This window comes from Halichoerus grypus, chromosome 10, assembly GCF_964656455.1.
Source record: "Halichoerus grypus chromosome 10, mHalGry1.hap1.1, whole genome shotgun sequence".
Classification (NCBI taxonomy): Eukaryota; Metazoa; Chordata; class Mammalia; order Carnivora; family Phocidae; genus Halichoerus; species Halichoerus grypus.
Window position 1 is genome coordinate 30,941,981 of NC_135721.1, and position 25,515 is coordinate 30,967,495.

The 25,515-nt window shown below is 35.2% G+C and overlaps 1 protein-coding gene and 1 pseudogene across 3 annotated transcripts in view; one reads left to right on the top strand and one right to left on the bottom strand.

Moving 5' to 3' along the window:
* Positions 1 to 25,515, bottom strand: part of SOS1 (SOS Ras/Rac guanine nucleotide exchange factor 1) — a 136,657-nt gene that overhangs the window by 26,347 nt on the left and 84,795 nt on the right. For all 3 annotated transcript variants that reach the window (XM_078056214.1, XM_078056213.1, XM_078056215.1), the window contains exons 9-14: positions 13,536 to 13,663; positions 12,095 to 12,750; positions 2,895 to 2,976; positions 1,994 to 2,116; positions 1,587 to 1,690; positions 196 to 418 (exon numbers count right to left, since the gene is read on the bottom strand). In XM_078056214.1, the coding sequence (XP_077912340.1) occupies positions 196 to 418; positions 1,587 to 1,690; positions 1,994 to 2,116; positions 2,895 to 2,976; positions 12,095 to 12,750; positions 13,536 to 13,663 (1,316 nt within the window). The remainder of the gene's footprint in view (positions 1 to 195; positions 419 to 1,586; positions 1,691 to 1,993; positions 2,117 to 2,894; positions 2,977 to 12,094; positions 12,751 to 13,535; positions 13,664 to 25,515) is intronic.
* LOC118520132 (large ribosomal subunit protein eL43 pseudogene) lies at positions 21,422 to 21,772 on the top strand (annotated as a pseudogene).

The window sequence follows — 25,515 nt, forward strand, 5'->3', positions numbered from 1 at the left end:
TAAATCCAGGCAGGGCAGGGGGATCAGGGAGTCAAAGAAGGGGAGGCCTTCTATGCATCACGGCTTTATTACTACACACTTCATGTACTAGCTCATTTAGGTCTTACAACATTCCTATAAGGCAGAAACCAGTATTTCATTTAAAAAATTAACTCCTTTGAAATGATTTTTCAGCTTGAATGTCAAATTACATACCGATATAGATCTGATTCAAGTAAAGTGAGTTGTCGAGCAATTTCTATTGGGTGTAAGGTGAGCAGGTCAAAAGTCTCTATGTGCCCAGGCCTGCTTATATGCCACTCAACTGTGGGAGGTGAACTCTGAAATGTAATATTATGACCTGGTCCATTGTCTCTTGCAATTTTTTTCCTTTGGATTATTTTAGTGATGGATTCAACCCATTTTTTCATTGCTTTACCTGAAATACATTACATTTTAAATAACATTTAAAAACTTTTCACTCGATATTTTATCCTTTTAAAATATTTTAAAATCAGACAAGTGATACTTAAATATATCTTTGTTATTACAAAGTTCAAATGATAAAAATAAAAAAATGGAAGTTCCCCTTTACCACGTCCCTGTTCCCTATCCCAATCTCATTCTTCTTCACATGGGTAACTACTGTTAATAGTCTGGTACATATTCTTCTACATCCTTTCAAAATAAAATTAGAAAGTAATTTATTCATAGATTTTTCACCTCTATCATTCCTAACTTCAGTTCAAAATATTATTTTATAATCCTCCATAAAAAAGATAAATCTGGCACACATGGGATTTATAAAGTTGGACTATACACATTCACTGTTAATCTAATTAACATTGCATCTTACAAACCAAACAGTACCAGAGGATCGATTCCTTCATGTCAGTGTGCGTTTCTGATGTGGCTCTGTTTTGTACTATGCATGAAAGTACTCTTATTTAACCCTTTATTTTCTGATTCTCATTTAGAGTACACTTTGGACATTAGAAACAAGTTTGTCTAGGACATTCTTAGACCTGTATGATCATAGAATCTTTAAAACTCGAGGGGAAACTTTGGCATCATTGAGTCTTGCTTCTTATGTTACTGATGAGGAAACAGGAGTCTACAGAATCAAAGTGGTTTTGCCCAAAGTCATGTATCTGGTGAGTGGCAGTGTTCAGAACAGAACTCTTGTTTCTTGGCTTTCAATCCAATCTGCTCTGCGGCCTCTCTGATACATGCTCTATTCCCCTAACTGGGGCCCAGTCCGTCTCCAGCAGTGGTGTTCTGATGGCACACCAGTTCCTAACTGTCCTCTGATACACATACCTTCAGATAAGTGGAAAAACGGCATAAATCGAGACTTTTTCTATCCAATTCCAAAATAATCACTACACTGATTTACTAAATGAAAATACATTTGGGTCAACAGGGTGATTATTGAGCAATTTGTAGGTCAAAATGTTGTTTGATGAAAATTTTCAGCTTTTTCAAATGGTTGTGCTGCCACTGTTATAAACAACCCTTAACAACACTGAACAATAATGACATCAGTTGACAGTCACCATATTGGTACTTTTATTACATATAAAACTAAGCACTTAAAAAAACCATACCTCTCACTGTTCCAATAAATTCTTCCATTCGCTGCAAAAGATCTGCATCCCTTTCAAAATCATAGAAGTGGTGCTCTACCCAATGCCGACATACATTTAATACTCTATGGCATTAACACAGAAGAACAACTGAATTACATGGGAACTCACACACATAAGCGTTTACCATGATGAATTGCATAAATTAAAACATAAAAAATAAAAATTAAATAATTTTATAAGTGGCTTACCACTTTTAAAATTCTATGTTAATTAAGACTTATACAATAATTTCTGATAATTGCTCTTTATTTCACTCATTTTACTTGCTACCTCCTGCTTGCTTGGGAAAGATGATTATTTACTTCAACTCTGAAACAAAAGTTCAGTACAGACTCCACCACTTCAGTTGCTTCGTTACCGCTTACCGCAGCTGGACAGGCTGTATGTATTCTTTCCTAAACCTTTTTAGTTCTGCGCTCAAGGGCTGGTCTCCATTCTCTATAGCTATGCGATCAGCTTCTGTTGGCTCAGGCTCTGGAATTTCAAACCTAACATAAAACAGAACAAACTAATGAAAATACTAATAACATCAAATTATACGAACAGAAAACTACACCCCTTTTCACTAGTCAGCACAATCCAGAGAGCACTGTGAAAATTACTACAGATACACATATGCATCAGTGAAAACAAGGCTTCTATAATATAAAGGTTAATGATCTTATTTTAATTTTTAAAAAAGAAATTAATACTTGCCAATATAAAAAAACAAGAAACATAATAAAGGATTAAAAATACATGCAAAGTCTAAAAATAAATGTCATTATAAAGTTATGGGACTGCTGTTCATTTTTGGCTTGTGTAATCACTCTGAATCAGCTAACATAACAGTTTTTAGGGTAATCCTTAAAGAGTTGACTGTTCCTTGGGTGGCTGAAACACTTTTCTTGATTATGGTATTTGTTCACTGATAAGCTCCATTTTCTTCAACATGTGATATATTTGAAAAGTTCTGTTTAGAACACCTAAATCATCAAAATTTAAATTTTCAGAACTTAAATTATACATTTTTATATAGTTCTTTAACTTGACTAATTCCATAAATTTGAAATTTCAAGTACTGGGTTTCCATGTAAAAAAGAATGCTTATTTTTGTACTTTAATAATCAAAACTAAAAGATTATTATAAAGATGTTATTTCTTTAAACAGTACTCATGAACTACAATTTAAAGCTCATACAATTTATTTCCGAGAAACATACAGGATCTTGGCTCATTCTCTTTAAAAAAAAAAAAAGGAAATTTAAACATTTTACATTAACAGACCTTTCTATTATAAGACTCAGTAGTTCTTGAGGTTTACAAAAGGATCTGTATGTTGTAAGAAATGTCCGAACAAAATTGGGATCTAAGAAGAAAAAGGAAAATTATCTTATTAAAATCTTTGATTCAGCATGATTAAAGCTATTATTAACATTTTCAAAAGGGATGAAACAGTCAATTTTAAAATTCCCAAAATGTATTGACCACATAGAATGCTTTGGACTTTATAACAAACTGCTAGCTTGAGGGCTTCCTAAATTAGTGGCAAAACCATTGTTACTAAGATTCTGTATCGACTTATTTCTTGACCTCTGTACACTCTGACTAGCTGAACTTACTAAAGTCCTCATCGGCCACAGGAATGCAAAGGGAAGAAAGGCAAAGAGCCTGGACACAAGCTCCCACCTGCTACCTGGATCTCAGAACATCTCCAGTTGGTTTCTATCTCCCTCGTGAAGAAAAAGGCCACAGCAATAACCCATTACTTTTTCTGACATCCAGACTAGTTTATCTAGGATGTTATCTAGATTCCTTTAAATCACGTTAAGAGAGCATACAACTAGAAATTGGATCTTATAAAGCTGTAGATTAAGTTAAATACAGTTTCTCAATGATTTTATTCGCCAGAGGTCTTAAAACTGCTAAAAGAAGCTTACAAATACCTCTAAGTTATTAAAACTGCTAAATGTGTGAGAATGTGGATTTGGTTCTATTCACAACTTAATTCCTTTTATTTCAAGTAGTCACGCTAAGAGTTCAGTCTCCAACCCCTTCCATGAGAGGACCTACTTTTCATTCACAGCTCCCTGAAGTAGACCAGGAGGCTGCCCGAGTGTGATCACTTCCCCAGGCCTGGCCTACTCCAGTCTCTCCTTGACACTTTTCCCCCAAGTTGTGGAGAAAGGCTGCTGTCATCAGCAATAAGAGACCGGGGCTGTCATCTTCTGCATAAACAAGGGGAGAGACATCTTCCCACAATGGGGGAAAAAAAATCACTCCCTTCTATGACTCCAATTTCACCAAGGTCCACATTTAGTTCTAAGTCATTAAAAAGAAGGAGGGGAGAATTCATTAACTTTTTTATTGGGAGCATCCTTTTCCTATTTTACATTATGGACTGGTAAAGCTCTAATTTAATGATGAATTCGTTGACAGTAGCAAGTACCTTTATTTTTGTTAGGCTTCACACTGTGGATCCTTTGTGAGTACAGTGTCTTTTATTAGCATAGGATTTACCAAGAATCACAGTTAATTTGTTTGGAAAATTTCTATTTAGGCTGATTCTGTCTGATTAAGAACCATGCTAAATTTAACCTTAACATAAAATAATGATAATATATTAAACAACCTCCCCCAAAGCAAATGCATGGATTTATCATAAAAATCTATTTCTTATCTATTGGTTTATGTGGTCATCAAGATAATGAATTGATTTAAATATCAGACAACCTTGAATTTATAATGCTTTTTTAAGTTAAAGAAAATTCACAGAATAAAAACATACTGGTTTTAAATGCCCCTCTTCTCCTTTACTTTCCAAGTCTAGTGGGTTACTGATAAAAGTAATTTAAATATATACAATCCTTTAGTAATTTCCTCTCTGTTGGTATCTTATTGTTTGTCTTCAGTTACAGAGTTCCTCAAACGTTAAAGACTAATGTCTCATCCAGAAGAAAAGATTTTAGAACAGAAGGCTGTACAAGATTTTAAAACAGAGATTTATATCGATTTCATCACAATCCTCCCTTTCAAGAATCTACTTCCTGTTCTGCAAATCTATTTGTAAGGTGAGGCTACTCAAAATATCATATGTCTAGGAAGCAAAAGCAGTGGTCACTGTAGAGATGCCGAGCTGTCACTGAGGGAGAGCGAGCCCAGACCCTTAGTAGAGAGGGTTCCAAGTATCCCTGGGCCGTATTCTAAATTTAGACTGGCCCCTCCTTTTTTTAAAGGAAAAGTTTATTTCGATCTAGAAGTCTAAAACCAATATTCAGATCCATTTCTCCTCAGATGCCACTTAAGTTAGGCTAAAAAGTTACGGGATATCAAAGATACTTTTAAATTGAAAAACAGAATAAAAGCAAGTTCTAAGTGAATTTTTTTTTTTTTTTAAAGAAAACAGCCTATTTTTAAAAGCAAACTACTTTAAAATGGTCTTTTCATCTTCAACCAAAACGTCTGGTCACTTCGGTACCTTAGTAACTGATGACAATGCTGGGAAAGTCATGATATGCCTCGGTGCTACATCAGTCACACGGGGATCCTATCAACTCCTGATCTCTGTTACGTCACGTTCTCAAAGGGCACTCACATAATTGATTCCACATGACTGCTGTGAAGGGGGTGGTGCTGAGATGTTTTTCCTTTCTATATGAGAGGAGGAGCTAAGACTTATCCAAGGTCACACAGTAGAGTGGCAGAGATGGAACCAGAAGCTAGATTGTGCGATGCCTAGTTTTATGCTTTTTTCTACTGTATCACATAACCTCTCTGGATTAAAGGATCCCTTCAGGTTTCCACAGCTGTGACATATAAATACAAAGAACAATTCCATGAGTTATGTAATCATTACAGAAACTGAAATAAATGATTAATTGCGAATGTAGCTGCAAACTGCTAATCCGGTTACCGGCACTAGAAAGTCATTGAAAAATCGGCCGTCTAACTGTGATTCTGTAATTCCTGTCAAGCCTTCTTCCAGATTTTAGGAAGTAGCAGCTGTACCGTCCTGCACACTGTATTCAGCAGAGGAGTGAGTGAAGCGGGCAGCATAATAAACACTCCCACACTCATCACTGTTGTCCTAAATTCTAACGTGATTCAAGTTTAAGTTGTTTTTAACTTGATTAGAAATAAGAGCAGTCTTGCCAAAAAGAAAAAAACCAGCAGAAGCTAAAAATAAACCAAGAAAACTTGGCCAAAGTTTAAGGACCTTCAAAAAATATCTTACAGGCTGCATATATTCCCAGGCTTGTATTGATTTAGACTCCACTTTTAGTCTCAAGTGGTGCAAAACTGCTAATGAATGAAAACGTAACATCTGTATTTGAGGCCATAACATTTGTATTTGAAATCTTACACAAAAAAGCGTACGTATTCCAGAAGCTATTTTTATCTCTATTAATTTCCCCCCTTCAGTGATTCTCACATGTACTATGTCACACTAACCCCTGGAAACCTTTATCTTATGGATGATGTGAAGGACTAAGATAATTCAGTATTTTGAAAATACTCACCAATCAGCACAGATTACCTAATTTTGTAAGAAAACAAAGCACTAGCTACTTACATCTCTCAGGCAATGGTAAAGGCTGAGTGTGACCCTGGCCCTGCTGCTTGTGGGGCAGCAGTCATCTACCTGCACCATAAAATGATGTTTCAGAGACAGATGGAAGGCAAACACGTAAAAATACAAAAGCCAGGTCGCTTTGGTTTTAGAACATAAGCATGAATACTTGTGGAGAACACAAAAATTGGGGGCTATTTTGAGAGTCTCTTTCTCTTTCTGTTTATCACTTGCTTGTGGATGTAAATTCCACAAACCTTTCTCAAAATTAACCCCACGGGAATTTCAATATGAGCAATGATAAAAGCTTCCCTGTGGTTTTTCTTCATTATTATTTCTACCAGATTCTCAAATCCCTGCACGAAGATTTCCACCAAGCTTACTAGCTGCTCTGCTTCCCTCCCTCCATACAAACAGCTGCCAACTCTCCCATCAAATCCCTGGTCCAGGTTATTTCGAACAGGAGCTGCAGTGACTTTTTTTCTGCTGCGTTGTCTCCTTCACTTGAAAACTGTTCTTTGATAATACTTCTCTGCACAGTTCTTCAAAATCTTAGGAACTCAAAATATACCTAGGTTAATGTTCAGAAGACAGCATGCTAACTTTGAGGTGATAATTCAATCTTTTTTTCTTAGGTACCTATTTTGATTGACACTTGACATTTTATTTGGCAAGGTCAATGAAAATTCATGAAATATTTGTTACATGGAGTTATTTATGTCAAGAATGCCCCTCCCCCACTCCCATAGTGAACCACTGTTAATCAGGATGTCTGTTCATGTGATAATTCTCCCTTTAATACAGCCATTTAAAAAGCCACAAGAAACAATAAGCTTCTCAACAAGGATTTATAAACAATCACTCTTGAATTCCTTAAAAAAGGAAACAGACGCTATGCTGACGCACAAACACTTAAAAAAATTATCAGAGAGTTTAAAAATAGAACAGCACTGCCCTATAGATCAAAAATTGTTCAAAAGATTTTTTTTAAAGTTAAGACACACAAACTGAATTTATAGAGGCCACAAACTCAAAAGAAAGCTAATGCAGGTTTCTGAGGATTTTCTGAGGGCGTAAAATAGCAATAAATACTTTAAAGAAAACTATCAACCGGCTAACATTTTTTTCAATACCATTTTCTAGAAAAGAGTTCACCACACATGGGAAACACCTTTTTCCCACACTTCAATATGAAAAGCTTGTATTTGCATATAATATCAGTTCTGAATTTTCCCTGCCTCAAGGACACCTCATTTCTCTAAAATAAGACTATCAAACCAGACACACCATTACCAAACATTTCTTTACTCATGTTGTTTTAAGTCTCAATAATTAATTTGTACTTTATTTCCTTCCCGTAACTCTGAAACGGAAGTAAAATTCCTACTCTCATCTCTTCTTCTTTACATATATTGCTTTGTGGTCCTCTTAAGGTAGGTTAAGGAAAGTCTCTTCATATTCTTGCCAGATTCAGAATGACCTGACTAGATACTGTCCCCTCTCCAGCATTTGAAATGGATGCCAAAGTTCTGATGCAGTTAGCAAATTAGTCTATGTCCAGAAATACTGGATCTGAGAGACAAGCTATAAATCAGATTCCACATAAGACCCTGTTGCAATCTTTTTTTCTTTTTAAGTGACAGTTAATTATTTTCTAATTTACCTAAATTTAACTTTTTCTCCCAGAAAGCTTTCCTTTACAAACACCAGTAGACTGTTTTGTTAAAAATTAAAATTATGATGCCCAATATCTAACTGTATACTAAAATCTATGCATTAAAATGGAAGTTTATCTATTATTACCTATTTCAATAAGAGAAAAAAATTACTCTGCTTAAATCTTCATAGTGAACCTGTGTTTGCCCAATAAGAAACAAGCCATTTATATTACTGGCAATTCAAACCAACCAAGAAATTCTCTCTATTTTTATTATTTGATACACATAATAAAAAATATATTTTAATAATGAAAAAAATTTGCCTTACATGAGTCACTGTAACATGGTGGAAAGTACAGTCTATTAAGAATCAAGAAACCTAAGTTTTAGTCCTCATTCTGCAATTAATTGGTATGATTTCTGGAAAATCATATAACTTTCAGGGGCCTTGGGTTTTTGTGTATTAGTTGAGGGATTGGTCCTGTTGTCTAACACTGCAAATCTATAGCTCTGTTTCAAAATTATTGTTAAAAACACCTGAGGGATCAAGTTGGCTAAAGCCACAGTGAAGTCTGAATTAAGTAAGGTTAAACCAGTTTTTCTTCTGTTTTTATGACAATTTCTGAACAATCCATAACCTAAAAAAATGTCTGTAAGTGGTGCTTAGTGGATATTAAATTTTCTCATATATTACAGCCAATGTCTTTTATTATAATTCTGTACAACATAATAAAAATGTGCAAGTTATATTTTAGCCTTTATTTCAGCCCATTTTGCACTGAATGTTCTCCAATAAAAATATCTATCAACCAACTGAACCGCTCCCCCCCACTACCGCAAAAAGAGCAGACCAATAATTCTAAAAATAAATGGCAACTTGATCTGTTATTATTGTAGTAAGGACTCAAAGTACATTTGAACTGGAAGAGACCTTAAAAAATAATTGCTTTCATGTTTTACGAGTTCATAGATGATCTATTAAAAACACATTCCATATCGCCAGTAACACGTTCAGCGACAGACCTTACAGAAGAGCCCAAATAAACTAGTAATTAATACTAATTTGTAGGTATTGTGAACCACAACTCATGACAGCTGCTTGTGTATTCCAGTTACACCAGTAATATACCTTAATGACCTATGTTAAAATATTCAATTAAGCTTCAAAAGAAGATAGAAAAGAAAAATGTAAAAAAAAAACTTGGCCACAACATTTCTAAAACTGGCATTTTATTCCTCAAGAAATTAATGAAAGGAATTTTTGAAAAACTTTTATTTTTTAAAAAAGTAAAACAGTCTTGTCAATTTAAATGTGAATACACTTAACTTTGCAAAGTCCTATAAATCTAGAAATTTCAGTGTTTTATACTAACTAGAAGTAAAACCATTTAAAATGCCATTCTATTCAAAAGCTAAAAGTTAATATTAAGTAAGAGCAACTATCAAAAGTAATAAGACATCAAGGCAAAAGTACTATTCTACAGACTAGGCTAGCATCGTGTACATTAAGGAGAAAAACTCCAGAGACTCCATAAAAACTCTCAGCTATGCTTGTTCAAGTTTTGTTTTAAAGTGTCCTCATTGAAAAAATAAAAAGCACAGTTCCCAGAAAATATTTAATTGTAGTTCTGCAACTGCTTACTAATAAGTTAGTTCTGTGAAATGCAGCAAGCAGTTTAAAAAAAAAAACCTTTATCATCAACAATCAAGTTTTACAGAAACAATTATATTAAAAAATTTGGAATCTGAAAATGCTTTCCAAGTCCAATACTACTGACATGTGATAGTAAACACTAGTGAGTCTTCTTTAGCACTTTCCACTTATACTGCTCTATAGGAAAAAAAACCCCCAAAAACAGTAAAACTTTTGTCTTATGTAGATAAAAATCCAAGGATTAATTTTACTCTAAACAGTCTAAGAACTCAAAACAAAGGTATTTAATTTAAAAGGATGAACGGTTTAGAATGCTTATGCTAAAGAAATCAGTGAATCTTCTAAGACCCTTAAAAATCAGAATAATTTGGCAAGAAGAGCAATCTGAGCTTGTATAACCTTAAAAATTCTTTAAAAGGCAAAGAAATAAGCATTTTGCAACCACAAATTTCGAGGAACTTAATGAACATTTTTGTAGTTGTATTCTAGATCTTAAACAGTATACAGAAGTTGATGAAGATCACAAAACAGGTTGGTCATATTAATTGCTGATAATTGTACCTCTCAAAAAGTTTTATATATTAAAAAGATACCAGAATAATCTATTTCTTTTTCATGTAAAATCCTGGCAGCTTATTTAACTTTCCTGTGCTTTGTTTTTTCATTTTTGAGTCAGTAAAATGAATACACTGACTGCAGAAGTTTCTAGGTGAAAAATCAATAGTAAAATTGGAATCCCAGACTAGTCTTCTTACACTATCTTCAACATGTTTCAGCTACTGCCTGCTACTACCAAATGGAATCTCTTTAGAGAACCCAAACTGCTTTTATTTTATTTTATTTTATTTATTTATTTATTTTTTAAAGATTTTATTTATTTATTTGAGAGAGAGAATGAGATAGAGGGAGCATGAGAGGGGGGAGGGTCAGAGGGAGAAGCAGACTCCCCGCTGAGCAGGGAGCCCGATGCGGGACTCGATCCCGGGACTCCAGGATCATGACCTGAGCCGAAGGCAGTCGCTTAACCAACTGAGCCACCCAGGCGCCCCCAAACTGCTTTTAATAGCCTACAGAAAACACTAATATTTTACTGTGGAAAAGGCTAGCAAAAGAACTACCAATTATAGAGGCCAAATAAAAATTAAAAACAAAACAAAACCCTGGCTTATTTATTCCAGAGACGTGGAGATAATGAAACATTATATTCATAAAGGTGCTTTGATATCACTGATAAAAATATTCTAACTTGATTTTACTTTTTTGCAAAGAGGACCTGATAGTTTCCAGGCCATTTAAGTAATTCTGACTGGACATTTAACAAATCGAACAGATCAACATTATCAAATGCTATTCATCTTTCTTACAGTGGATTAGTTAATGCGTATCTTTAAAAGTTTAATTTAACTAGTGCCAGAACAGCTTCCAGAGAGAACTGAGACCCTATTTAGAGGACTTTAAAAAAATGAAAAAACAAAACAAACAAAAAAATCGACCTCCCTCAGAAACACATCTAGAAATAGGAATATATTTAAGCAAGAAGTTTGGGATGGAGGTTAACTTTCACGTTCAACTACTTAAGGACAGCATTTATGTTATAAGAGTTATGTTTGAGTTTATATGTCTTTGTAATAAAAAACATTCTTTGAAAGTAAGTTTACATTTAGATTTACAAAGAGTTTTCACATGTTGTAGTTCATCTATTCTTTCCAATAACATTCTAAGGTTGCTGTTGCGATGTTGATTTTTGAGATGGAAACTGAGATTCTGGGACCTTAAGGAACTGTGATAGAGTGGGGTGTAAATCCAGATTTGGTGCTCTTTCCACTATACCATACGCTACAGTATTGCCCAATTTCCAAGCTTTCTATTGTGTAGGGAAGTTGAAGGTTGAGGAACATTGGATTATCATGGGTTACTTTACCAGAAGAAATAAAATTACTTTAAAAAAAGAATCATTATGTTTGTTCCTTAACTCTCAAACATTACATTTGATTCGGCCTCTACCGATCTTCCTAAGTAGTCTGGACATGTTTGTCTCTAAAAACTGCCCTGCTAAGGTAAAATTGTTTTTTTAAATGACATTGGTTGTAAAATGCAAACAAATACTGAAAACTTTAATGACTTTCAGGATTGCTAAACTTAATTAAGTTTTAGGAATAGAAATTAAGAAAAAACAATGCTGTGCATATTTGTACTACCAGCACAATTTTGGTGATGAACGTATACCAAAATTTTTACTGACTTTATAATCTCAGTAATGGAAGGAGAAGAAAGAAAAAAGAAGAAGAGGTAAAGGTTGTTAGACCCTAATGATGATGATTTACCACTACTTTTAGTTTTGTTTCTGCCACTAATTGGGTAAATTTAGCCAAGTGATTTTATTTGCTCATTTGTAATTCTGGTTGTAAAGTTAAAAATAATATGTAAATGTGGTAGAAAAAGTATAAATGGCAGTATTTTTAGGCAAAGGAAAATGAACTCGGAATAATGCGGAGGATCTTTTGTTGTTAGTTTGCTTTCTATTTTAGGCACAATGACCTGTGCAGCAAAGAAAATCAGCTGGAAGCAGGAAAATAAAAGTGACAGGCAACTTTTTATTTCTTACCTGCGTACATATGGTATGTGAGCCTCTCTATAAGTTTAATAACAGTTCCCGCTTTGATAATTGGAATTCCAGCCTTGGGCTGCATGTTTTCTTCAAATATTATATTCTCTTCAGAGTCAGGCTCTGCAAATCTATAAACATCAGCACTAGGGAGCCTCATCTGCTCCTCCTTCTCTTCCTGCAGCATCGTCACATCAAGCATCCTTTCCAGTGTACTCCGGTATTGTAAAGATATCAATGCTGCCATCCAATTGTTTTTCTCTTCAGCTGACTTGGCAGAAAATATAACACTATTTTCATCTTTTAAAATTATTTCAAAAGCATGCTTGTACTCACTGGTGTCATCTTTGTCATTAATTTGTACCTTTCGCATGAAAAACTTTTCTTTAAGACGATATTCTGCATTGCTAGCACCAGGAAGTCTTGGCTGCCCATGATTTGATTTACAGCAAATCATTAAGCCATCAAAGAGAAATATGTGTCTCTCATGTTTGGCTCCTACACGTGTAAGAGTTCCTTCCATTATAAATTCATTGCAACACTGTCCAATGTCCTTTCCCTCCCAACCATCAATATTCTTTTGAATCTCGTTCATTTTCTTGATTGCTAGTTGTTTCCCCTTCATTTGCTGACTATAAAACCGACATGCAGATTCACTGGGATAAAGTAAAAAAAACATTATTAGTGCACAGACAACAATCTAGAATTCATGTAAATAAAGGACAATGTAAAAGTACATTTTAAAAAGTTGCACCGAGAAGGTTTTCACTAATTCTCCAAATATATTAGTGTTACAATACTGTACCATTTTAGGAACTACAGCAACACAGTAGAGACTTTTTTAGTGCTCTAAAAAGAACAATGACTATTGACAAAATTCTACTCTATAAATTTAGCTATGGAATGATTATTTCTACCTTGGCTACTAAATATTTAGAATGACAAATATTAAAAAGTAGCCAATATAGTGAAAAAATAATTTAAAAGACTTAAAAAATTATTTAGAAATGTTTAAGTGGACAAGACCTAAAGCTAACAAACATGCACATATTATAATTAAGAAAGTGGAAGCAATGTTATCTGAATTAATACCTCAAGTTACATAATCCCTAAAATAAAGGACACTACGAATTTTACTTTGACAGAACGATGATGTTGACATAAATCTACTCAAGACATTTTTCTCTGTCTCTCCTTTAGCTTACCAGTTGACTCTCAGGAGGTCTTGTCTGGGAGTATTCAAGGAAAATGCACAAATATGAAAGGTTTTTCAAACAATAACAAATTCTCTTGGCTTTGATGTCACTTCCTCTGAAAGACCAAGCTTGTCACTAAAACTATTTTCTTCATTGTTTACGTGAGGAGGGAACTGGGATCCCTGAATTTATACCAGAATATTCAGGGTGAAAGGGAGGATTATTAAAAAGGTAAAAATATTCACCTCAGTCTTCGTTTTGCAAGACTTTTAGAACATATTTTTTCCATACCACTCTGAACATTAAGCAAAGCTGTTATTGCTTGTTTCAAACATTCCTTGTCTTCTTGATCTTCACTCTTTTCTTCTAACTGCTGCAAAGTCAAAATGACAAAGCTGAACCCGCAGGACAGTTTTGGACAAAAAGAATAAGCAGCTCATTTTATTCAAGAATGAAAATAACAGTGATTCAACTCTTTCTGCCACAATAAAATCTTTAAATGTGTCATAAAATATATTCTTTTAAAAAAGCATTTTCTTCTTTATGTATTACTTTCTGTATCAACATGCAACCAAGTTTTCCACATTAAAAAAAAAAAAGAGCAGAAGCAGTGTTAAAGATGTCACACCTTGTGACAGGCAGTAATGTGCAGTTTCTCAGATGCATATGACTGAAAAGAAATGAGGGACATAAATTATCTTCTTAACCAGCAGAAGATTTTGCACAGCAGGAAGCACACAGATGAGATCTTTTTCTCAAGCATGGAACTTGGTCTTAGGTTTCTGATTCCAACACTACCATTGTAACAACAGGATGATTAGGAAGATAAATACACAGGGAAGGATGCAATATAGTGGAGAGGAACTTGAAGACACAAAACCTAGGACCAAATTTTGCTTCTACTTCTGTGTGACTATGGGGCAGATTATCTGACTTCTGAGTTTCACTTTTCCCAACTGTCAAATGAGGCTTGTAAAATGCCTGCCCTGCCTACTGAATGGGGTTCTTATTAAAAATCAAAGTACTTTGTAAATGGTGATATACAGTATAAGTCTAAGTTGTTTTCTTCGTAGTTCTACAGAATTAACATTAGTATCATGAACTTTGTCAGTATTCACATGTCAAGATTTTGAGTAAAACTAGAAGTGTGCATATTAGCGAAACTCAAGCACATTTTCTGTCAGTGGCAAATATACTATATATGCTAGACAGAAAGTCTGTACTTAATAAGGATTGAGTCATCAATAACTATGAATTGTCAATACAACAGGTGGCTATAATTCAAGCAAGCAATTAACTGAGGTATGAGTTATAACAAATGACAAGAATTCAGTCAACTTCTCAACCTGTTTCTGGCTGCCAAAAAGAAAAAGTTAAGAAATAACATTTATCAGTAGTTTTCATGCAACATTTAAGAACACTTACTCTCTATCATAAAGGAAAAGCCATGAGAAATAAAATCATAAAATATTCAAAGTAATTTGTAAAGGTTTACTTTTCAATGAGCATAATTATTCATTATTACTTTAAGGATTTTATGTTCTTAAGAGATACTCCTTAAAGATCAACAACACATTCCTTTCCATTTCAACTGATAAAGATCAGTTATACACACATACACGTACTGATGACTTGTGAAAAGTAAACGTATTTCTTACTCAAAGCCTAAACCATTTTATAAAAATAATTTACTTAATCTGCACTTTTTAGTCTCAATTGTGTTGTTTCATGACAATCCCCCAGAAAAAAAGGGGGAAAATGTTTTTTTCCCAAAGGATAAAAAAACTTTTATATATATCAAAAAGTACTTAGATATCATTTACTCATAGTATTGCTCTTCAGTATGGCCAGCTAGATTAAAGGAAGTCAATAGCCAAGTGTTCATAAAAGAAAGCTATTATGTTTTTACTTAATGGATATTACTAGTAGGCTGAAGGCTGGACTTTGGGCATGCTCTCAAAATACTCTCTAACCCTATCATTCTAAAACTACCTCTCATATGGCAGAATTTTGGGGGACTAAATGTTACCATTAACCTTACTGAGTTTGGCTTCCAAGGCAGCCATCTCACACTGAAAGCAACGTTCATTAAGAAAGGGCAAAATTAGGGGTGCCTGGGTGGCTCAGTCGTTAAGCGTCTGCCTTTGGCTCAGGTCATGATCCCAGAGTCCTGGGATGGAGCCCCGCATTGGGCTCCCTGCTCGGTGGGAAGCCTGTTTCTCCCTCTCCCACTCCCCCTGCTTGTGTTCCTTCTCTTGCTGTCTCTCTGTCAAATAAATAAAATCTTAAAAAAAAAAAAAAAAGGACAAAGTTGTATGGGGTGTAACAAAAGCACCGCTAAAGAGAACTATTGCACTGAGTTGTTTCAGAATGTAATCACTCAAATGTTGGAGTCAATAGGATACAAAGTAATTTTTTAGTCTTAAAGAGCTGGCACAAAGAGGTAGCAGAATACTGGGTCCTTCATATTCTACCCTTTTATTTTTTATATTATTAATTCAGACAAACATACCTTAAGTCATACAAAAACATAGTTTTAGCACACATAAAAAGAGCATGAAAGTAACAAATCCGTTTAGACATGCATTTGATTTTCTATTCTAAAAATGTTTCAAGCTTCTGGGTCATTTATCTACTCTTTAACTATAGCATTTCACATACAGAATATACCAATATCTCAAAAATATTGTTAATACATTTTAAAACCACAAACCCAAAGTCTATGTCAAACCCACAAGACTTTACTAATGAAGTAATTTTTAAATGCAATTTTTACCTTCATAGCATTACTCAAATATCTAAAATAAATTTCAATGTAATAAATGACATTTCTTATAAGCATTTTTGCTTAACATGGCTGATTTAAACTGGGCATTGGTACAGAATAACTGAAGCTAACTACCATCAAAGGGGTGGCTTATTGTTGCTACAGAAACAAAGCAGTGGCAAAGAGTTCAACTAATTCACATAGAATGGCTTCCTTTTGTTTAAAAAAACATAAAACCTTTGAATTCATGTTTTTATTTCTAGAAATTAATTTTTCCAACATGAGATTATATAAAATGAAGGAACTGCCATGTACTTGATGGTGGAGGCAGGCATGACCCACGATTTCTGAACCTCAGTTCAAGAACCTTTTCAATACACTACCTAAAAAACTGATATGACTTTGAAATACCTATTAAGAAAATATTCACCAAATAAAAACTATTCCATTCAAATAGGTAAATTGCAATGCACAGGATGATAAAATATACAATCAAGAAATATATAATTGTCTAAGGTTTGGGACATAAAGATTTGTCTTTATCTTAAATATTGTGTATATATAAAAAGCTTATCACAGAATGGGAAAACACAAGCAAAGATGGGGATCGTATTTTGACTGTGGAATGGTACCTGTATACTCTTTGATGAGATGCTAAGAACAGACTGCAAAGCGGAAAATACATGGTCAAATGGTAAATTTAATTTACTAGTCCTATAAACCAATGTATGGAATATTATCCAAATTATTCCAGAAACCAACGAATTAAGCCAACTGCTCCTGACTCTTTGCTATCTCATAATTCACACATCCCATTAAGGCTGAGCATAAGAAATGCAATAACTCTCAACTATTCTTTTATAGTAGCAGCACAACTAAAAAGTATGGGTGAAAAAGATGAAATTCATAACTGAGATTTAGAGATTGTCTGCAGACTTCAATTACTCATACTACTCATTAAGTTAGAAAGTACATTTCATAATCAGTTCCTTTCCCCTCAAAAGTTATTTCATGAGTAGTGATTTCATATATGCAGATAATTTTCTTAAAATACACAAAATTTCAACCAATAAGTGATGTCAATGATATTAACAAAATTTGATCTTCTTTTACTTAATCAGCCTAAACCCTCATTTTCCCCCAAGGGAAATAGAATAAACAGTATAAATTTGTAGTATAAACAGTATAAATTTATAGTATAAGTAGTATAGTTCTTCCATAATTATAATTTATATAATATCTGTATTAAATTAGCCAGTGTATTAAATTAGCCAATATAAAAATGAAATCTTAAAGTGTAAATTATAACATGACTTAAAATTCTCAAAGCTTTTTGAGGAAAGTCACAAGTTTTATTGAGATAATTAAGTATGGTCCTTTGTATATTTTTAGAAACTATTTAGAATATTAATAGCTGAGTGGAAAAAAACTCAAAAGGGCAGATCAACAGGGGAAAGCCCATCAAGTTCCATTCGGAATGAAATTAGCAAATATTCGCCCTTCACTGTTGCCCCTCCTACTGCTGTAAACCCATAGCCATAACAAATACTGCAGAAAAGCTATAAAAATGCAAGAATTTCCAGTAATGGTAGTGAAGTGAAGAAGTCTTGAGAGCCCTCCCACAGATAACAATTATATAATCTGGACAAAATGTAAAAATAACTATTTGTAGGCACTGGAAAACATCTAAAAGAAAGCATAAGCCAGCAGCAGCAATTACTCTTGAAAAGCTACAACTCGCAGGTGTACACACTTGTGAGATTCAGGCTTTCCCCAAACTCTCATGGCAATACAGTGGGGAAGAATGAGAGGAAAAGAGCCTCTATGGGCTAGAGATCAAAGAGCACAGTTTAAGAGGAAATTTAAGGGGGAAATCTGGAAATGAATGAACTGCTGACGGGCTGAAACCCAAAATCTGAAAATAAACTCTCTCCAGGTACCTGGCTGATTGCTAAACCCTTACATGCATGGAAAGACCCCGAGGAAGCCTGGCAAAAAAGCAGGCAGAGACCAAAGAGGAATCTATTCTTGAAAGACAGAACTCTAATGGACGAGTTCTGAGACTTTTTAAGAACTGAGTTTATTCCCCAAATGTACACAGCTCAGGTAGCAGAAAGCTGAAGCCTTACTGGTTTCAGGTGCCAGGGGGTAAAGCTCAAAGCTGACAGGGTAGCTGGAAATTAAGGGGGAAATCTCTGGACATAAGGGAACCACAGAGACTGTGCCCCCAAATCTGAACACAATCTCTGCCCAAACACTTGTCTGACTGCCAAATCATACATGTGTAGGGGAGACCCAAGAGAATCAGCTAAAAAAGTAGCATATGGAAATCCTAGAAAGTGAACAGAGATATCGGTTGCTTCACAATATAGAAGAGACAAATTTGCAGCTGAGTCCAGGAAAGTTAACTGCCTAGTAAAGCAAAAAACCAATAATCCAAAAACAAGAACCCCAACAATCCTCAACACAATAGAATCCAGAATTGTTAACGAGCAAACAACAGGAAAATGTAACCCATGTTCAGGGGGAAAAAAGTCAGTTAATAGAAAATGACTCCAAGTGGGCCCAGATGTTGAATTTAAGAAAGGCTTCAAAGTGGCTTTTATGATCATGTTCAAAGAATTAAACGAAAACATGGTCTTACTGAGTGGACAGACAGGGAGCCTGTGGAAACTGTAAAACAAAATCCAAATGGAAGTTCTACAGTAAGCAAGATAATAACTAATAGTTCTACTGACAGATTAATAAAAATTACTAATTTGAAGAACAAGGAAGGATAAATTTAAGAAAAATGAACAGTCTCATAGATCTGTGGGACAATACAAAGTAGTTCAACATACACTAACTGGAGTTCCAGGAGAGGAAATGAAATAAAAATGGCAGAAAATGCAAGCATAATGGAAAAGCAAGTTAAAATCTGAAGTGTGGAAAGGAGTTTGAAACTTTAAACAGGAATATCAACCCTAGAAAGTGTTAGATGTTAACACTCATTTATGAAAATAAAATACCTTTTAAAACCATCTCTCTGTTTTTATCAGAGAAAAAATTACCAAAATAATAAATGCACCCCACAGTTTAGTTGATTTAAAATTTAAAATTAGAGTAATACAATAGTTAGCTTTATTATTACAATGGCTACTGAATTACACTATCCCATGCTTAACTTCAGACATTTAGTGTCTGCAGTCAGATATAATACCATTTAGCTCATTGGTTTGAGTCCATGGTTTCTGGATAAGAATTTCCAAATTTAGAAATCTAGTTCAAGGGAATGGAAGCTAGACAGACCTCTGTTGGACTTATTTTTATGACAGAAGCTATGTTTTCTAAACCTTCTCTTATTGCTCGTATTAAGCAATCAGCTCATGGGCAGAGTAAAAAATGGTCTGAAGCATATAGCAGTTAAACCAGACACAAAACATGAAAAAAAAAAAAGATAAAAATGATCTAGAGTACATGTTTGATATTGTCCAGCTCCCAAACTGGAAAAGCAGCAAACCAAAGCCATTAACAAATGTATACAAGATGTTTGTAGTGCAGATTTCTTTTTTTTTTTTTAAGATTTTATTTATTTTGAGAGAGAGAACATGTGCACACAGTGGGGGGGGGGGGGTTGGGCAGAGGGAGAGGGAGAAGCAGGCTCCCCACTGAGCAGGGAGCCCAATGTGGGGCTTGATCCCAGGACCCTGGAATCATGACCTGAGCCAAAGGCAGAAACTTAACCATCTGAGCCACCCAGGCACCCCTTGTTTAGCATTTTTTTTTTTAAAGACTATTTTGGGAGGATAAAATCTCTTAATTTTAACATTTCTCAATTTTTTATCCTAAATTTTCCACTCATTATACCATTCAGTTCTAAGTGTTTATCTATAATCCTTTTCCACAATTCCTGTACTTAAACATTTGCAGCTACAATTTTTGTAGTATTTGCGATCTTAAGGGGAAAAAGGGCTAATCTTCAAATCAGTGTGCTATGCAAAAAATCTAGGAATATTAGAAAATTTAATGTTAAATTTTGTTTTTTTTAATTTCTTTTTAAATATTTTATTTTAATTTCTACACCCAACATGGGGCTCAAATTTACAATCCCAAGATCAAGAGTCACATGCTCCACCATCTGAGCCAGCCAGGCAACCAAATGTTAAATTTTTTTTTTTTAAGATTTTATTTATTTGAAAGAGAGAGAGAGAGAGAATGAGAGAGAGATAGAACATGAGAAGGGGGAGGGTGAGAGGGAGAAGCAGACTCCCTGCCGAGCAGGGAGCCCGATGCGGGACTCGATCCAGGGACTCCAGGATCATGACCTGAGCCGAAGGCAGTCGCTTAAACAAATGAGCCACCCAGGCGCCCCAAAATGTTAAATTTTAACATATAGCAAGAGTCTAACCATCTGAGTCTTCAGATTAAAGTTGTTAGTGTTCTTATTTTCTAAAATAAAGCTTGTGATCAAGATAAACACTGCAATGTTATAATGAAATAACATCAACTACAATACTTACTATTCTGTTGGTCCTCAATTTAATCTTACTTAAAAACACATGGTTGTAATGATGTGTTAAAATTAAACTCGGACATGTTTTCTCTGAATTATTTTGCTAATCTTGTACTTTCTAATACCAATAAAACCTAAGAAAGGTATAGAGATTTTAAGTGTTAAATATTCTATTTTTTCATTTAAGACAAAGCATACATAATAACCCCAAACCCAATTATATACACTTAGTCTTATTCAGATGATTAAGTTAGTAATTTTGTATTCGTGTCTGATTTTACCTGCCTATAGTCCATCCTGCCAAAAGTCCGTTGGCTTTTCACTAGATTTTTATGACTAAAATGAAATTTTAAAATCTAAGATCAGAATGAAATGATACTTAAATTGGCTTAATATAAAACTATATATATGGGTTTAAGAAAGTCATTATATACTGGAAAATCAGAAAACCAAAAATGAATATAATTCTATAGCATACCAAAAACGAATTGTAATGGGTTGAACTGTGTTCAAGTCCTAACCTCTGGTACCTGCAAATGTTATCTTATTTGAAAATTGGGTCTTTGCAGATATAATCAAGTTGAGATGAGGTCATATTGGATTAGGGTGGGCCTTACACCTGTTGACTTAGCACCTTTGTAAGACAGAGGACAAGGCAGGGCGCCTGGGTGGCTCAGTCGTTAGGCGTCTGCCTTCGGCTCAGGTCATGATCCCAGGGTCCTGGGATCGAGCCCCGCATCGGGCTCCCTGCTCAGCGGGAAGCCTGCTTCTCCCTCTCCCACTCCCCCTGCTTGGGTTCCCTCTTTCGCTGTGTTTCTCTCTTTCAAATAAATAAATAAAGTCTTTTTAGCCCAGACCTAGTTTGCGGCAACATGGCTAAACACACCAAGAAGGTCGGAATCATGGGTAAATAGGGGACCCGTTATGGTGCCTCCCTCAGGAAAATGGTGAAGAAGATTGAAATAAGCCAGCACGCCAAGTACACTTGGTCCTTCTGTGGCAAAATCAAGATGAAAAGACGAGCTGTGGGGATCTGGCATTGTGGCTCCTGCATGAAAACCGTCGCTGGTGGCGCCTGGACCTACAACACCACTTCTGCCATCACAGTAAGTCAGCCATCAGAAGACTGAAGGAATTGAAAGACCAGCAGAAGCTCCACCATTTGAAACATCGCTAGCCTATAATAAATGGGTTAATTTATGTAACAAAAAAAGAGAGAGAAAGAGAGAGAGAGAGAGAAGACTTGGATGCAGAGATAAGAGAAGAATGTGAAGCTGTGAGGAAAGCCACGTGAAGATGGAGGCAAGGAATGAAGTGATGGCACTGACAAGCCAAGAGCTACCAAGGATTGCTAGGATCCACCAGAAGCTAAGAGGCAGGATCCTGCTCTAAAGTCTTGAGAGGGAGTATGGTTCTGCTGACACCCTAATTTTGGACTTCTAGTCTCCAGAGCTGTGCTATTGTTTTTAAGCCACGCAGTCTGTGGTGCTTTGCTCTGGCAGCCCTAGGAAATGAATACACTAATGTACATATAACAGTATAGATCTGAACCCAATTTTTTTAAATTGAGGGAAACTTACTTTTCCTTAGATTATATGGTCAACATATTTACATAGTCCCAAGTAACAACTATAAATTTGTTTAATAAAGCAAATTAAACTTCACATTGAAAAAAGAGTATTATTTTTCAGTTTTAGTAGTATTCAAGTCTTACACTTACTTAATTATTTAGCTAAAGTTTAAAGAATTCTAAGTCTCCGGGGCACCTGGGTGGTTCAGTCCATTAAGCATCCGAATGTTGATTTTGTCTCAGGTCATGATCTTGGGGTCATGGGATTGAGCCCTGCGTCAGGCTCTGTGATCAGCGGGGAGTTGCTGGAGATTCTCTCCTTCTTCTTCTTCTTTTTTAAAGATTTATTTATTTTAGAGAGAGCGAGCATGAGCAAGCACAGGGAGGGGGAGAAGGAGAGAGTGAGAGAGAGAGTGAGAGAGTGAGAGAGGGAGAGAAACTTTAGCAGACTCCGTGCTGAGCATGGAGTCCTAAGAGGGGTTTGATCTCAACACCCTGATATCATGACCTGAGCCAAAACCAAGAGTCGGATGCTTAACCAACTGTGCCACCCAGGGGTCCCAGATTCTCTCCTCCTTCCACTCCTTCCCCCTGCTCGTGTGCTCATTCTCTAACAAATAAATAAATCTTATTAAAAAATTCTCAGTTCCCAAAATTAGTGTAATTACATACAATTTACAATTAAGCTTCTTTTAAAATATAAGACATTTATAGGAATTCTAAGGAAAACTTACTTATTTTTGTTTTATTTTTGCCATTAATTTTTTTAACAAGCATTTATTGTCTAAGTGCCAGACACTACTAGGCATGAGAATTCAAAGCTACTCAGGGCTCACATCCATTATGTGGGGAGCACGGCCTAAAACAAGGTAGACAATAAAAATGGGACAAGTTCTATGAGGAAGTATAAAGAGAGGGAACATGGTAAAAGGATCAGCCTAAGGAACCAAGGGAAACTTGACGGAGAAACCAAGATTTGAACAAACTCTTTGACAAGTAGGAATTTCTCAGATGAAAAGGGAAGGCAGAAATAGAAGAGAAATTCCAGGGAAATTAGAACAAAAGGAAAGTGGAATCCTGAACAGGTTTGATATATCCAGGGCTGCTAAAAATTGAGATGAGCTGGAAAGAGGGTAAAGAATTTAGACTTTCAGTCGAAGTCGATAGGGAACCAACCACACTTTTTAAAACTGAAAGTTCCATAAGGCATAAAGGCCATACAGGAAGCCACTACAGTAGTCCCAGCAAGATACGCTGGGGGGCCTGGACCAAGGCAGTGTTAGTGAAATGTAGAGAACAAAGTAACTTCCAGAAATGTATTATGGTTTCAAGATATACTTATTTATTTGAAAGAAAGAGAGACAGCACACACACAGGGGTGGGGTAGGGGCCAAGGGAGAGGGAGAGAGAATCCCAAGCAGACTCCATGCTGAGTGTAGAGCCTCACACCAGGCCAATCTCATGACCCTGAGATCACGATCTGAACCAAAACCAAGAGTCGGATGCTTAACCGACTGCACCACCCAGGTGCCCCAGAAATGTATTGTTTTAAAATGGTTTTATGTTGGAGAATCCACCAAAAAACAAAACAAAACAAAAACAAAAAACCTACTAGAACTGATAAATGAATTCAGTAAGGTCTCAGGATACACAATTAATATACAGAAATCTGTTACATTTTTATACGCTAATAATGAAGTAGCAGAAAGAGAATTTAAGAAAACAATCCAATTTACAATTGCACCAAAAATAATAAAGGTACCTAGAAATAAATTTAACCAAGTAGGTGAAAGACCTCTACTCCAAAAACTGTGAAACACTGATGACAGAAACTCAGATGACACAAACTAATGGAAAGATATTCCATGCTCATGGATCAGAAAAACAATATTGTTAAAATGTCCACACTACCCAAAGCAATCTACAGATTTAACATAATCCCTATCAAAACATTAACATTTTTCATGGAACTAGAACAAATAATACTAAAACTTGTATGGAACCACACAAGACCCCAAATAGCCAAAGCAATCTTGAGATAGAAGAACAAAGCTGGATGTATCAGAACCCTAGATTTCAAAATACATTATAAAGTTGTAGTAATCAAAACAGTACAGCACTGGCAAAAAAGCAGACATATAAATCAAAAGAACTGAATAGAGAGCCCAGAAATAAAACTTTATATGGTCAATTAATCTATAACAAAGAAAGCAAGAATATGCAGCGGGTAAAAGACAGTCTCTTCAACAAATGGTGCTGGGAAAACTGGACAGCTACATACAAAAGAATGAAACTGGACCACGTTCTTGCACCATACACAAAAATAAACTCAAAATGGATGAAAGACCTAAATGTGAGACCTGAAACGATAAAACTCCTAGAAGAAAACAGGTATTCATTTCTTTGATATTGGCTATAGAAACATTTTTTAAGATATGTCTCTTCAGGCAGGGGAAACAGGCAAAATTAAACTTTGGGTCTATACCAAAATAAAAAGCTTTTGCACAGTGAAGGAAGCAATCAACAAAAATAAGAAGGCAACCTATCGAATGGGAGACAATATTTGCAAATGATATATCCAATAAGGGGTTACTATCCAAAATATATTTAAAAACTTATACAACTCAATGCCAAACCCACGAGTAATCCAGTTAGAAAATGGGCAGAGGACCTGAACAGACATTTTTCCAAAGAAGACATACAGATGCCCAACAGAGCACATGAAAAGATGATCAACATCACTGATCAAATCAAAACTACAATGAGGTATCACCTTCCGCTTATCAAAATGGCTAAAATAAAAAATACAAGAAATAACAAGTGTTGGTAAGGATGTGAAGAAAAAGGAACTCTCATGCACTGTTGGTGGGAATGTAAACTGGTACAGCCACTACAGAAAACAGTATGGAGGTTCCTCGAAAAATTAAAAATGTGATCCTGTAATTCTGCTACTGGGTATTTACCCAAGAAATACAAAAACACTAATTTGAAAAGATATATGCACCCCTATGTTTATTGCAGCATTATTTACAATAGCCAAATCATGGAAGCAGCCCAAGCGTCCACTGACGGATGAATAAAGAAGATGCAGTGTATATATACAATGGAATATTATTCAGCTACAAAAAAGAATGAGATTTTGCCATTTGCAACAATATGGATGGACCTACAGTGTAATGCTAGATGAAATAAGTCACTGACAGAAAGACAAATACCACATGATTTCACTCATACGTGGAATTTAAGAAACAAATGAACAACAAAGAAAAAGAGGACAAACAAACAAACAAACAAAAAGACTTAAATACAGAGAACAAATTGATGGTTGCCAGAGGGAGGTAGGTGAGGATCCCCTGAAGTAGTTAAAGGGGATTCTTGATGAGGAATGTATAGAAT